The sequence below is a fragment of the Hypanus sabinus genome, chromosome 17 (genome assembly GCF_030144855.1).
Source record: "Hypanus sabinus isolate sHypSab1 chromosome 17, sHypSab1.hap1, whole genome shotgun sequence".
Classification (NCBI taxonomy): Eukaryota; Metazoa; Chordata; class Chondrichthyes; order Myliobatiformes; family Dasyatidae; genus Hypanus; species Hypanus sabinus.
The window spans coordinates 80101712-80115715 of record NC_082722.1 but is presented as its reverse complement, the minus strand read 5'-3'; the positions used below and the strand labels follow the sequence as shown (position 1 = coordinate 80115715).

Genomic DNA, 14004 nt, shown 5'->3' with positions numbered 1-14004 from the left:
AATTTTGCTCCTCTGTCATATGGGAGGGAAGAGAGAAACGGCGGCTGCATTTTTAAATAAAATGCCATTCTGTTAAACACTGAACGAAAAGTAGTGGCATGGTGGTCTTGTAACAAATACTGGCACAGTAATGCTTACTTTGTACATCAGACCAACAGGGTGGATTGCTTTTCAAAGGTCCTGACCCTTCAGTCATTCTATACTTAACATTAGATCTGCTATCAGCTAGATCAGGTGTTGCCTTACCTGTAGTTTAACAAAGTATTATTGAAATAGGTTTGACTGACATTGAGTGCATTTAAGCCGTGATCTGTGTGTCAGATGCTGCTCCTCCTGTAGATGGCGATGTCATACCACTTTCTGTGTGGATTTTGTAGTAAGCCTGGAAGCTAAATAAAGTGGAATCCTGGATGTGTATCTCCAATCCACTGGCAGTGGGTACACCAAACTGAGGCACGCCCACCTGTTGCTCAAGTGCTTCTCTACAGAGTAGAGTCCTCGCTTCCTACCCAGCCACATAATTCCTGTGTGAGGGCATTTTCATTATGCAAACAGACTCTTAAATATCAAGGTTAGCTTTATTATTTGTCATGTTTACATTGAAACATACACTAAATGTGTCAACGACCAACACATGATGTGCCAGGGACAGCCTGCAGGTGATGCCATACTAACCTTAACCTGGCTGTCTTTGGAATATGGGAGGAAACCAGAGCACCCAGAGGAAACCCCCACTGTCATGGGGAGAAGTAGAAGCTGCTTACACACAGCAGCAGGAATCGAACCCCAACTGGTGATCATTGACTCTATAGCAATGCACTAACCGCTACACTAGCATATCATATTGACCAGTTAACTGGCCGAATTACTGAAATCATATCGACCAATTTTCCTGTGCTTTTCACTATATTGACCTGTGCTGGTACTCTTCCTCACCCATGCGGCCATGGTAAACATTTTGTTTGTGTCATTTAGAGACTGGCTCATCGCTGCAACAAACGGGCACCTCTCAGGCTGGTTTGAAAGATCAGCAGGTCCTTGACGTGAGGAGCTACGCACACTTGTTTGCACAAAGTGTTGATCACCTCAAAGCCCGTCTGGCTGAGAAGGGGGATGGAGGAGAACTGGTCTGGGACAAGGTCAGAATAAGTGCCTGTAATATTTCTATTCTGAATCTGGGACTTTACTTTGACACCCTCTGGAATTGGGTCAGGGTAGTGATGTTTCTCTTTTCAGAACCAGGTTTAAATTTCCTTAGACGAAACAACAGTGCGGACAGCACAGGTGCGGGCCCTATGGCCCACAATGTTGTGTCGACCTACTCCAAGATCATTTTAACCCATCCATCCCACATAATCCTCCATTTTTTCCATCATCCATGTGCCCATTTGGCTTTTTTATCATGTTGCTTGGCCAAGAGGCCTGTCCAGTGCTGTGCTGAGTCAGCATTGTATCCTTTATGTACTCTCCCTGGCCTTCTGGCACTGTGTTCAGTAAACTAAATGGTTTGGATTCCTATCCTTCCCACAAGTGAGCTGCTGAAAAGAGATCTTTAACCTTTTTTTGAAGATGAAGTTTATTTATCATATGTACATCAAAATGTACAGTGAAATACAATGTTTGCGTCAAAGACCAACGCAGTTCAAGGTTTTGCTGGGGACAGCCGGCAAATATCTCCATATTTACAGCACCAACAAAGCATACCGACAATTTACCAACCCTTACTAACCTGCATTTCTTTGGAATATGGAAGGAAATCAGAGCATCAAGAGGAAACCCATCTGGTTGTGGAAAGAATGTATAGACTCCTTACAGACAGCAGCAGGAATTGAACCGATCACTGCTGCTGTAAAGCATCACATTGGCTGCTGTGCTACTGAGCTCCTCCTTGGTCACAGAATAAATCAAATGGGCCTCTCTGCTAGGGAGCTGATGCTACTTCAGACTGAACTAGGCAGCCACTAGACATGGGGATGTGATAAGTGGGGGAATGGGGCTGCACAAGCTGTCAAGAGCAGAGATGGGCTAACACCAAGATCCTTAAATGCTCTTATGGTATTATGTTGAAGTTTTATAAGGCATGGTGAGGACTAGTTTGGAATATTGTGCACAGTTTAAGTCACCTACCAGCAGGAAAGATGTGAATAAGATTGAAAGAGTGCAGAAAGAACTTACAAGGATGTTGCTGGGACTTGAGGTCCTGAGTTATAGAGAAAGATTGAATAGGTTAGGACTTTATTCTCCGGAGAGTAGGAAATGAGGAGAGATTTGATAGAGGTATACAAAATTATGAGGGGTACAGACAGAATAATTGCAAGCAGGTTTTTTCCACTGAGGTTGGGTGGGACTACAACTGAAGGTCAAGGATTAAGGGTGAAAGGTGAAATCTTTAAGGGGAACATGAGGGGCAACTTCTTCACTAAGAGGGTGGAATGAGCTGCCAGTGCAAGTTGTGGATGCAGGTTCGATTTCAAAATTTAAGAGAAATTTGGATGGATACATTGATAGAAGGGATAGAAGAGCTAATGTTTAGATAGGTCAGTGGGACTAGGCAGATCAATAGGTCAGCATGGACTAGATTGGCCAAAGGGCCTCTTTCTCTGCTGTAGTGTTTTGTAGCATGCCACAACTTGCTAACTCTAACCTGTGAGAGGAAACTGGAGCACCCCGAGGAAGTCCATGCGGTCACGGGGAGAGCTCCATACAGATAACAGTAGGAAATGAACCCTGATGACTGACCACTGGCACAATAATAATGTAACACTAGCCACTATGCTACCATACTGCCTTGATGTTCAGTTATAAGACCATAAGACATAGGAGCAAAATTAGGTCATTCAGCCCATCGAGTCTGCTCTGCCATTCAATCATGGCTGATCCTTTTTATCTTTATCCTCCTCAGCCCCGCTCCTCGGGCTTCTCCCTGTAATCTTTGATGCCATGTCCAATTAAGAACCTATCAATCCCTGCATTAAATACACCCAGTGACCTGGTCTCCACAGCTATCTGTGGTAACAAATTCCACAAATTCACTACCCTCTGGCTTAAGGAATTACTCCGCATCTCTTTTAAATAGGTGCCCCATCGTCCTGAGGCTGTGTTCTCTTGTACTAAACTCCCCCACCATGGGAAACATCCTTTCCACATCAACTCTGTCTAGGCCATTCAGCATTTGAAAGGTTTCAATGAGATCCATCATTCTAAATTCCAGGGAGTACAGGCCCAGAGCTATCAAATGGTTTTGTATGATAACCCTTTCATTCCTGAAATCATCCTTGTGAACCTCCTCTGATCCTTCTCCACTGCCAGCAGATCTTTTCTTTGATAAGGGGCCCAAAACTGTTCACAATACTCAAGATGAGGCCTCACCAGTGCCTTTTAAAGCCTCAGCATCACATCCCTTCTCGACCTCTTGAAATGAATGTTAGATCAGAATTTTACTATTGGGATGTTGGTCTGAAACTACAGGGCATTGTGAGGGGGATATGGTGGGTGAATTTATTTGTACTGATGCAGGAGCTTGATGTTTGAAGGGTAATACCCGTTCTTGAAGCTGGTGGTGTGGGTCCTCAGGTATCTAGGGCTCAATCAAGACAGTAGGGACTAAATCCTGGGGATCTTTGATGGTGGATGCTGCTTTCTTGTAACAGTACTGCTTGTAAATACGCCATTTAATTTGTTTGCTTGATTGTGTTCCCAGGATGATCCCCCAGCCATGAACTTTGTGACTGCAGCCGCTAACTTGCGAATGCACATCTTCAGCATCAGTATGAAGAGCAAATTTGATGTGAAATGTAAGGTTTGCATGTTAAATATTCCATAAGACTTAGGAGTGGAATTAATACCCTTACTTTCAACCTTTGCTTTAAATATACTCAATGATTTGGCCTCTAAAGCTGTCTGTGGCAATGAATTCCACAGATTCACCTCCCTCTGGATAAAGAAATTCCTTATCTCCTTTCTAAATGGATATCCCTCAATTCTGAAGCTGTATCCTCTAATCCTAGAACCCCCCCCCCACCCCCCCGCCCCACACAATAGGAATCATTATCTCCACGTCCGTACTATCTAGGCCTTTCAATATCTGAATAAACCTGGAACGACGTTTATGTTCTGGAGGGCACCTGATTTTCTTCTCTTACACTGAGGATCCTCCTTTTCCGAGCAGTGGGTTCATGTTGGCTGCTTCAGAGGCCGTGAAGCAACACTGAATCCAGGTACCTGTAAGGTTGTTTAGAGGTACAACATGTCCCAGCAAGTCCACACTGTCCAGTTACACACCTGTGACCAATTAAGTATGTCTTTGTAATGTGGACAGAAACCCATGCAGTTCATGGGGAGGGGGAGAACATACAAATTCCTTACAGATAGCGGCAGGAATTGAACCCGGGTAATGTTATTCCACTAACCACTGCCATACTTGGATCAGCAGTTTTGTTAATTTGCCTTTTTCCTTTTAGCCATGGCAGGAAACATCATTCCTGCTATCGCCACCACAAATGCAGTGATAGCTGGCCTGATCGTTTTGGAAGGACTGAAGATTCTCTCTGGGAACCTAGAACAATGCAGGACAGTAAGTCCGGGGAGAGTGAGGGGGATATCTCAGGTCTGCCAGGATGTTGCTTCCTCAGTGGTGTCCAGGGAAGGCTGGTTCAGGTGCAAACCTGGCAGAGAAAATGTACGAGGATGTTGCTGGGTTTGGAGGACCTGCGTTATATGAAAAGATTGATTAGGTTAGGACTTTATTCCTTGGAACATGGAATATTGAGGGGAGATTTGGTAGAGGTATACAAAATTATGAGAGGTATGGGTAAGGTAAAAGCAAGCACACTTTTTCCACTGAGGTTGGATGTAACTGCAACTGGAAGGCATGGGTTAAGGATGTAAGGGGAACATGACAGGAAATTTCTACACTGAAGGTCATGAGAGTGTGGAAAGAGACCCCAGCACAAAGTGGTGCATGCAAGCTTGATTCCAACGTTTAAGAAATTTGGATAAGGTAGGGGTAGGGGTACAGAGCACTGTGGTCCTCGTGCAGATCGTTGAGAGTATTCAGTTTAAATGACCTAACTTGGACTAGATGGGCAGAATGGCCTGTTTCAGTGCTGTACTGTTCTAGGACGCTATAGTGTGGATACCTTTTAGGAATAGCTGCGAAGATAAGGGAGGATGAGAGTAAGTCAGGAAGGAGTTGGGATGCTATGTTGAAGTTGTATGAGGTATTGATGAGACCTAATTTGGAGTATTGTGTGCAGTTCTGGTCTGGAGTGTAGGAGAAAGAGGGGAGATTTGATAGAGGTGTACAAAATTATGGGGAGTATTACTAGGGTAAATGTAAGCGAGGTTGAGTGAGACTAGAACTAGTCATGGGTTAAGGGTGAAAGGTGAAATATTTAAGGGTAATATGAGGGAAATCTTCATTTGGTGGGTGATGAGTGTGGAGTGAGCTGCCAGCACCAGTGGTGGATATGGATTTGATTTCAACATTTAAGAGAAGTTTGGATAGGCACGTGGCGTGTGAGCCAGTGGACTCACTTTCCGGGACTCTGCAGCTCATATTCTATGTATTTAATATTTTTTTTTACTATTTGCACCATTTGTCCTTTTGCACATTGATATTTGTTGGTCTTTGTGGTATGTTTCTTTGTTTTCTGGCTGCCTACAAGAAGATGAATTTGAAACTTGTATATGGTAAACATATTTGAACTTTGGGTTAGAGGCGTATGGTGGTGCAGATGCAGAAAGATGTTATTAGGCAGAATAATAGTACAGCGTGAAGTAGATGGGCTGAATGGCTTGTTTTAGTGTTGTAGTGCTGTATGACTCTAAGATGATTCATAATTGTTTAATGTTATTTCCAGTACACCAGTGTAAAGGAGAATGTAACTCTAGATCCGATGCAGCACAAAAAATGTGATAAAACACAGTAAATGTAAATGTAGCTAATATACGTGCATTGTTTATATGTCCATAAAGTGACACTAGGCTTAAGTTTGTCTGTACTTACGGTGACTCTGACAGGGGATGATAAAGCAGTGGTGATTGGGGTGTGGGGGGTGGGTTAGTGGGTAGAAGTGTTGATTAACTTTATTGCTTGGGGAATGTAACTGTTTATGAGTCTGGTTCTGGCATGGATGTTCCCTGCCTGAATCAGCCTCACTGGATCACTCCCCTTCCCAGGTCTGGAGATGATATTTGTCAGTGTTGCCCCTCAGTAGATCAAGCACTTGGTAAGACAATGCCTATTTTAGGACAGTTGTGTTTCTCTGGAGAAGGGGTTGTGATTTCTGCAGCTTAGGCTGATGTGTCAACACTTGTCAACCTTGGACTTTTACCAATGCAGATCTTTCTGAACAAGCAGCCAAATCCACGGAAGAAGCTGCTAGTTCCATGTACCCTGGATCCCCCGAATCCCAGCTGCTACGTGTGCTCGGTCAAACCTGAAGTGACCGTCAAGCTCAACACCCAGAAAGTCTCTGTCCAGTTGCTGCAGGACCGGGTAAATAGTGTGTGTATGCGTGTGTGTTGTTTAATGTATCACTCACTCTCACACTCTCTCACTTGTGCTCTCTCTTTCACCTTATTAAACAATCTTGAATCCTTTAAGATCAATCTAACCCTTCCCTCCCACGTAGCTCTCCATTTTTCTATCATCCATGTGACTATCCAAGAGTCTCTTAAGTGTCTCTAATGTACTGTTATCTACCTCTACCACCACCCCAGCAACGTTCCATGCACCCACTAGTTTAAAAAAAAGCAACCACCATCTCCGACAGCCACCCTTCCCCCCCCACTTAAAATCACGATCCTCTCATTAGCTCTCTCTGCCCTCGGGAGAAAGCAGTAACTCCATCAGTTAACCCCTCAGCCTCCTCTGCTCCAGGGAAGACAGAGCCTATCAAGTCTCTTCCTACTCTAACCCTGGTGAATCTCCTCTGCGCTGTCTCGAACACAAATCCACTTGAATATCAGTCCCTTTAAAGTAGTCCCATCTACTTAAGTTCAACATATTCATTCTCTGCCCTTTTTAGTTTTTGGCGGTGACTTGATTATCCCTGGAATGTTGACCATAAGACATAGGAGTGGAATTAGGCCATTTTAGCCCATCATGTCTGCTCTGCCATTCCATTATGGCTGATTTATCATTCCTCTCAACCCTATTCTCCTGCCTTCTTCCCATAACATTTGATGCCTTAACTAATCAAGAGCCTATCAAGTTTCGCTTTAAATATATTCTATAACTTGGCCACCACAACCGTCTGTGACAATGAATTCCACAGATTCACTACCCCCTGCCTAAAGAAATTACTCCTCATTTCTGTTCTGAATGGACATCTCTCTAATGTGAGGCAGTGCTCTCTGGTCCTTGTCTCTCTCACTCTAGGAATCATCCTCTCCACATCCACCCTCTGTTTATTCTTCTGAGCTCCAATGAGTACAGGCCCTGAGCTAACAAACATTCCTCCTTGATGTCTGAGTTATTTGGCATAAAGTGGAAGATTCTATAACCATATGTTAAGGTCTGCTTTTCCATTCTTAATCAGATTTTGAAGGATAAATTTGGAATGGTGGCTCCAGATGTTCAGATAGAGGACGGCAAAGGAACAATCCTCATCTCCTCAGAGGAAGGGGAAACTGAAGGTATATTACTGTTTCATTGTGTTACCTGGCTCTGCTGAGGTCAATCACACTGAATCAGAATGCCGTGGGTTCACTGCCACTTGAGGGACAATGTGTGGGATGATTTTCTGTACAGTCCCACTGGAGGTAATGAGACATACAACTGGGGCTCTGCTCTCAGATTGGCATGAGAGATCTCACAAACAGAAGAGATTCTGCAGGTGCTGAATATTGGAGGAACTCAGCAGGTCAGGCAAAATAAACAGATATTTCAGGCTGACTCTTCATTAGCACTGGAAAGGAAGGGGACAGAAGCCAGAATAAGGTTGGGGAAGGAGGACAACCTAAAAGCTGATAGATGAAGATAGGTAGATGGGGGAAGGGAGGAAAGAAGTAAGAAACTGGAAGATGAAGGGTGGAGAAGGTAAAGGGCTGAAGAAGTAGTAATCTGAAAGGAGAGGAGAGCGGACCAAGGGAGAAATGGGAGGAGGAGGAGAACCACAAGGAAGCACAAGCTGGTGAGGAGAGGTAAATCAGTGAGAGGGGAGTCAGAATGCAAAAAAAAAGAGAGAAGGGGAAGGATGAGAAATTACCAGAAGTTAGAGAAATCGATGTTCATGTCGTCAGGAAAGATCTCATGCTACTATTCGAGATGCAGTGCAGAACAGGCCCTACTGGTCCTTTGAGTTGTGCTGCCCAACAACCCTAGATTAACCCAGCCTAGTCACAGACTATTTACAATGATCAATTTACATAGTAACCTGTGCACCTTTGGACTGTGGGAAGGAGCTGGAAGAAACACACGCATTCCTTGGGGAGAACATGCAAAGTCCTTACAGATGATGTCAGAATTGAACTCCAAACTCTGACGCACCAAGCTGTAATAGTGTCATACTAACCGCTATGCTACTGTAGTAGTTCTGTTCCTTAAAGAACATTATTTGGAATAAGGAGCTGATTGCTGAATGTGAGAACATCCTGCCCATAAACTCCTAAAATCACAACAGTGTCCCTGCTTTAGATCTTCCGAGGTTAGTAATAAAGGATGGAAACCGTGAGTGAGTGAGTGATTCTAGCCAAACTGCTGTGACCGCTCAGCAAAGGCAGAAACCTATCTGTCTGATGTATCCATCGTTATCCATTGCAGCAAACAATAACAAGATCCTGTCTGAGTTTGGCATTCGCAATGGAAGTCGTCTGCAGGTTGATGATTTCTTGCAAGACTACACTCTGACAGTAACACTGCTGCACAGGTGAGAAGCCATCACCTTAGTTGTCGTAAGCTTTTGTGGACTTGATGTGAGAATCAGGTTTAAAAAAATAATCTCTTACTGTTTATCTCTGATATATGTTGTGAACTGTGTTGCTTTGTGGCAGCAGTATGGTGTAATATATAAAAAATATTACTATATGTTACAAAAAATAAAAATAGTGCAAAGGAGGAATAGTGAGGTAGCGGTGGTGGTCTTCAGGCTCCTGTAGCTCCTCCCTGATGGTATAAATGAAGAAGGGGCCATACCCTGGATGGATGTCATCTTGAGGCACTGCCTTCTGAAGATGTCCTTGATGGTGGGAAGAATTGTGCCCATGATGGCTGAGTCTACAGTCCTGTGCAGCCTCTTCCCATCATTTACATTGAAGTCTCCAAACCAAGCGGTGATACAACCATTCAGAATGTACATTGTAGAAATTTGGTGATGTACCAAACCTCCTGGCCTCATAACGAAATTGGTGCTTGGAAATAGGTACTGAGAGGATGTCGGGGGTAAGTTTTTTTACACAGAGTGCTGGGTATGTAGAATGCACTGCTGGTAACGATGGTGGAAGCAGATACAATAGGGTCTTTTCAGAGCCCCTTATAGGTACATGGAGTTAGAAAAATTGAGGGCTTTGCGCTAGGGAAATTCGAGGCAGTTTCTAGAGTAGATTACATGGTCAGCACAACATTGTGGGCCAAAGGGCCTGTAATGTGCTGTAAATTTCTATGTTCAATGAAATACAGCCACTGGTATGCCTTCTTTGTAATTGCATTAAATGTGTTGGGCCCAGGATAGATTCTGTGACAAGTTGAGCCCCCAGGAACTTGAAGCTGCTCACCCTTTCCACTGCTGACCCTTGACTGAGAACTGGTGTGTGATATTCTCCTGGGCCTTGTCTCAAGATTTTCGATCCATTCCCTTCCCTGGTACCATATGGTCACCCACTAGTAATTCAGAACAGTGAGCTGAGAGCAAAAGTAACTGCAGCCAGTTAGGCTACACAGACATTGTGTCCTTATCTAACTTAGCCAGTGTTGGGAGCGAAGAACTGGGATGCTGTGATGAACAGCATGTTCTGAAGTAGCTGTAATCTAGCAGAAGAACCAAACTTGGCCACTTCTTTGCATGTTTTTCAATACAGATTGGGTGTATTGGTCACATGTACATCAAAACATATAGTGAACTACATCATTTTGCATCAGTGATGAACACAGCATCCCCGCAGCTCAGTGACCTTAACCTGTATGTCTTTGGAAACCCAAGCAGTCACAGGGATGACGTGCAAACTACTTACAGGCAGTGGCAGGAAATGAGGAATGTGCTCATTTGGGGGGCAAGCGTGGTGTGAAATGCTAATTTTGGGTTGTGTTTTGAAATGAATTCCTTGGCTGCTGACCTGTTCCTTGAATTTTGTTTTGATTACTTGAAGTGAAGACCTAGGGAAGGACATTGAGTTTGAGGTGGTTGGTGATGCCCCTGACAAAGCACCTCCCAAGCAGAGTGAAGAAGATGGCAAGGCCATTACCAACGGCAGCGATGATGGAGCCCAGCCTTCTACCTCCAAAGGTAAGAGTCTCCCACCTTTATCCTATCACCCGTCATCAACACTCGAATGCAGAAGCCTACGAGTCACCACACAGTGATAGGCCACTCACAGATTCCTCCTCTGGCAGCAAAGGGGTTTCATCAGCAAGCAAAAGACAGGCAGTTGGCGCTGAATCTCACTTGCCTTCCGCATTCGCCTCAATGTCTCAATCTTCCTTTATACTTTAGTCGGCGAAATCAGCTCACTTCCCAGAATCTTCTCGGAGACAGCAAAGCACTAGGTCACTCAATCGATCACCAAACTGTAAATCAGAGGCTCTGACAGTTCCAGAAACACACTTAAGGTGCAAAACAGATCTTATCTCTCTTCTTCTCAAACCCCAGTGACTCCCCGGCCCAATCCACTCAAACACTTATTGGAGAAGATTAGAGACAGGTTTATGGACACTTGAAGAAGCATAGTCTAATTCGGAATAGTCAGCATGGCTTTGTGAGGGTTAGGCCGTGACCCACAAGTCGATTGATTTCTTAAGAGGATGTGACAAAGCACATGATGGATGTGGTGTTTAAGAATCTTAGTAGGGGAATTGATAAGGTTCCCCATGCTAAGCTCTTTCAGAAAGTCAGGAGGCATGGGATCCAGGGAAAGTTGTCATTGTGGATTCAGAATTGGCTTGTCCATCTCAGGCAGAGGGTGGTAATAGATGGGGAGTATTCTGCTTAGAGGTCAGTGACCTGTGATGTTCCATAGGGATTGCTTCTGGGACCTCTGCTCTTTGTGATTTTACAACTTAACTTGGCTGAGGAAGTTTGCAGCTAAAGTTGATGGAGTTGTGTTTGGTGTAGAAGAATATTGTAGATTACGACAAACATTGACAGAATGCAGAGCTAGGCTGAGAAGTGGCAGATGGAGGTCAATGGAGTGACGTGATTCACTCTGAAAGGTTGAGCTTGAAGGCAGTACTGGGTTAATGACAGGATTCTTAGCAGTTTAGAGGAACAGAGGATTCTTGGGGTCCACATCTATAGGTCCCTCAAAGTTGCCATACAGGTTGATAGAGTTGAGGTGTGTTAGCCTTTATTTGTCGGAGAATTGACTGTAAGAGTCGAGAGATAACATCGCTGCTGTATAAAACTGCTTAGACCACACTTGGACAGTATTGTGTTCAGTTCTGGTCATTTGTAGATGTGGAAAGTTTAGAGAGGGTGCAAAGGAGATTTACCAGGATGCAGCATTAGAGAGCGTGACTTAGAGGAAAGGTTCAGCAAGTTAGGGGTTTTCTCCTTTAAGCGAATGAGGATGAAAGGTGACTTCATGGAAGTGTATATGATGATAAGAGGCATAGTTTGAGTGAACAGTTGGCACTCTTCACCCTGGGTAAAAGTGACTAATGTGAAAGAGAATAATTTTAGGGTGATTGAGGGAAAGTGGAGTGGTGGGGGGGGGGGGGTGTCCATGATAGTTTTTTTGCACACAGAGTGGTGTTGTGTGAAATGCCCTGCCAGGGGTGGTGGTGGGGACAAATATATTAGGGGAATTCAGAGAGAGGCACATGGATGAAAGGAAAATGGAGGACTATGTGAGAGGGAAAGATTACAATGATAATAGGTTAAAAGGTCAGCACAACCTTGTGGGCTGAAGGGCCTGGACTGTGCTGTAATGCTTTATGTTCTATACCCCATATCATCCTCTTAGTTACCATCCCGTAGCTCACTTGTCCACTGATCAGTGCATCACTTTTTGTACAGCTAAAGCTAACTTCATTGTAAACCTTGTGACTCTCCTGCACCCTATCTAGCTTAAATGCCTGATATGTGATTAACAAATCTGGGTAAATAGCTGAAGAGGGGTATTGTCAGGTCTGTAGGGTAAAAGCTCGATGTTTTTTTAAAAATAAATTATTTAGAGATACAGCACGGTATCAGGCCCTTCTGGCCCAATGAGCCCGATTACAGCCATGTGACCAATTAATCTACAATCCATCTGTTGGAGTGTGGGGGGAAATCCATGCAGTCACAGGGAGAAGGCTACTCCTTACAGACAGTGGCAGGAATTGAACCGAGATTGCTGAGACGTTATGTAAGTACTACACTGCTGTGCCCCCCACCCCCCCGAAAAACAAAAGCATTCTTATTGTAGTTGGCTGAGTGTTAATTAGGTGGTTTGCTGGGCAGTTCAGCTCAGTAAACCGGAAGGACCTGTTCCTTGCTGTATCTCTAAAACAAATGAATAACTTCTCTGATGGCGCATCATTCCCTTCCTCTATAACCTCGTCCTGTTCCTCAGCTGCAGGACAGGATGACGTGCTTATTGTAGACTCTGACGAAGAGATGCCCTCATCCAGTGGAGCTGAGGCCAATGCTGAGAGCCACAGTCTGAAGAGGAAGCTGGACGATGAGAGGGAAGGTGTCAGTGTTAAGCGGATATGTCCCATGCAGGAGGAAGATGACGACATCATCGCACTGGACTGAGCAGCTCATTCCCCTGACCCTTTCGTCCTGGTGTCACACTGTGCTGTCAGGTAGACTATAAGGTGGGATGGGGAGATTTTAGTTAGGGATATTGAAGAGAGGGCTCAGTGATGTCCCAGCCTTAATCTATCAGGTCAGTTTTGGGCTAGGGGAGGGGAGGGGGTTGGAGAGATGCAAGGAGCAACTGAGAAGAGCACCTATTCAACAGGTTTGGAGACGATGTCTGTCACATTACTGGATGTAAATTGTCACCCAAATCTTTCGGTGCACTGCCTCATTGTAAACACTTCTCAAGCATCAACTTAACCTGCCTCCCCTTTCCCTCTTGGCTCATGAATCTTCATATAAAATTCGCTGTTGATGAAGTATTAAACCCTTCCTCTTTGTATAACTTATGCTCAAACAGCGGTGTGTTTTGTATATTACTGTAAACACTCACTTTTTCCCCATCTCTGTTTGTATTTCCTGACATCAGAGCCCCTTTTGTCAATTCCAGGGCCTCCACTTGTGTCTTGTTACAGTTTGTAGTTATTTATATGTGACTTTTGTATAACACAAATATCTTAACTTCCATTTCCACAAACCTCAGTGATCAGATTGTGCCCAGAAGCCCCAAAGATTGGAATGAGCCAGGGCATGTATCCAGGAGATTTCTGTGACAATGAAGTCCCTAGCTGTTTGAGATGGACTGCACACTGTAGTGAGGGTGTCAGAGGGGCAGGGCATTTTCAGAAGAGCAGTGACCGTATTCCATAGGGAGGCGAGAAAAATAGATTGGAATCTGCATTTGGACTGTTCTGCATCCAGTACTGATCTGATCAACATTTAGAAAGAGAGAGATGTACATGGCAGATGGTGTAGCTGGAGGTATTTTTGTAGCGAATTTTCATTGTTGTTTCAGTACAGTTTTTTTTGTATCCAAATCGACTACAAACATAAAGAAATGCTTTGTTATCAATGGCAGTTTTCCTGATTAAAACATTGATTGTGTAAAGTGCTCGTCTCTTCTAGGTGAATCAGTGGCAAATGATGAATTCACAGAATATTTTCATGATGCTTTTTGAAATCAGTATTTTGAAGAACCCAACAGGGAAAATGACATTCGGGA

The 14004-nt window shown here is 44.1% G+C and overlaps 1 protein-coding gene across 2 annotated transcripts in view; it reads left to right on the top strand.

The window, feature by feature from the left end:
- uba2 (ubiquitin-like modifier activating enzyme 2) overlaps window positions 1-13890 on the top strand; it is a 47529-nt gene extending 33639 nt beyond the window's left edge. For both annotated transcript variants that reach the window (XM_059993326.1, XM_059993327.1), the window contains 8 exons: window positions 976-1139; window positions 3701-3794; window positions 4461-4573; window positions 6344-6499; window positions 7545-7641; window positions 8768-8873; window positions 10309-10445; window positions 12712-13890. In XM_059993326.1, coding sequence (XP_059849309.1) covers window positions 976-1139; window positions 3701-3794; window positions 4461-4573; window positions 6344-6499; window positions 7545-7641; window positions 8768-8873; window positions 10309-10445; window positions 12712-12896 — 1052 coding nt within the window. In that variant the 3' untranslated portion in view covers window positions 12897-13890. The remainder of the gene's footprint in view (window positions 1-975; window positions 1140-3700; window positions 3795-4460; window positions 4574-6343; window positions 6500-7544; window positions 7642-8767; window positions 8874-10308; window positions 10446-12711) is intronic.
- Window positions 13891-14004: the final 114 nt, after the last annotated feature.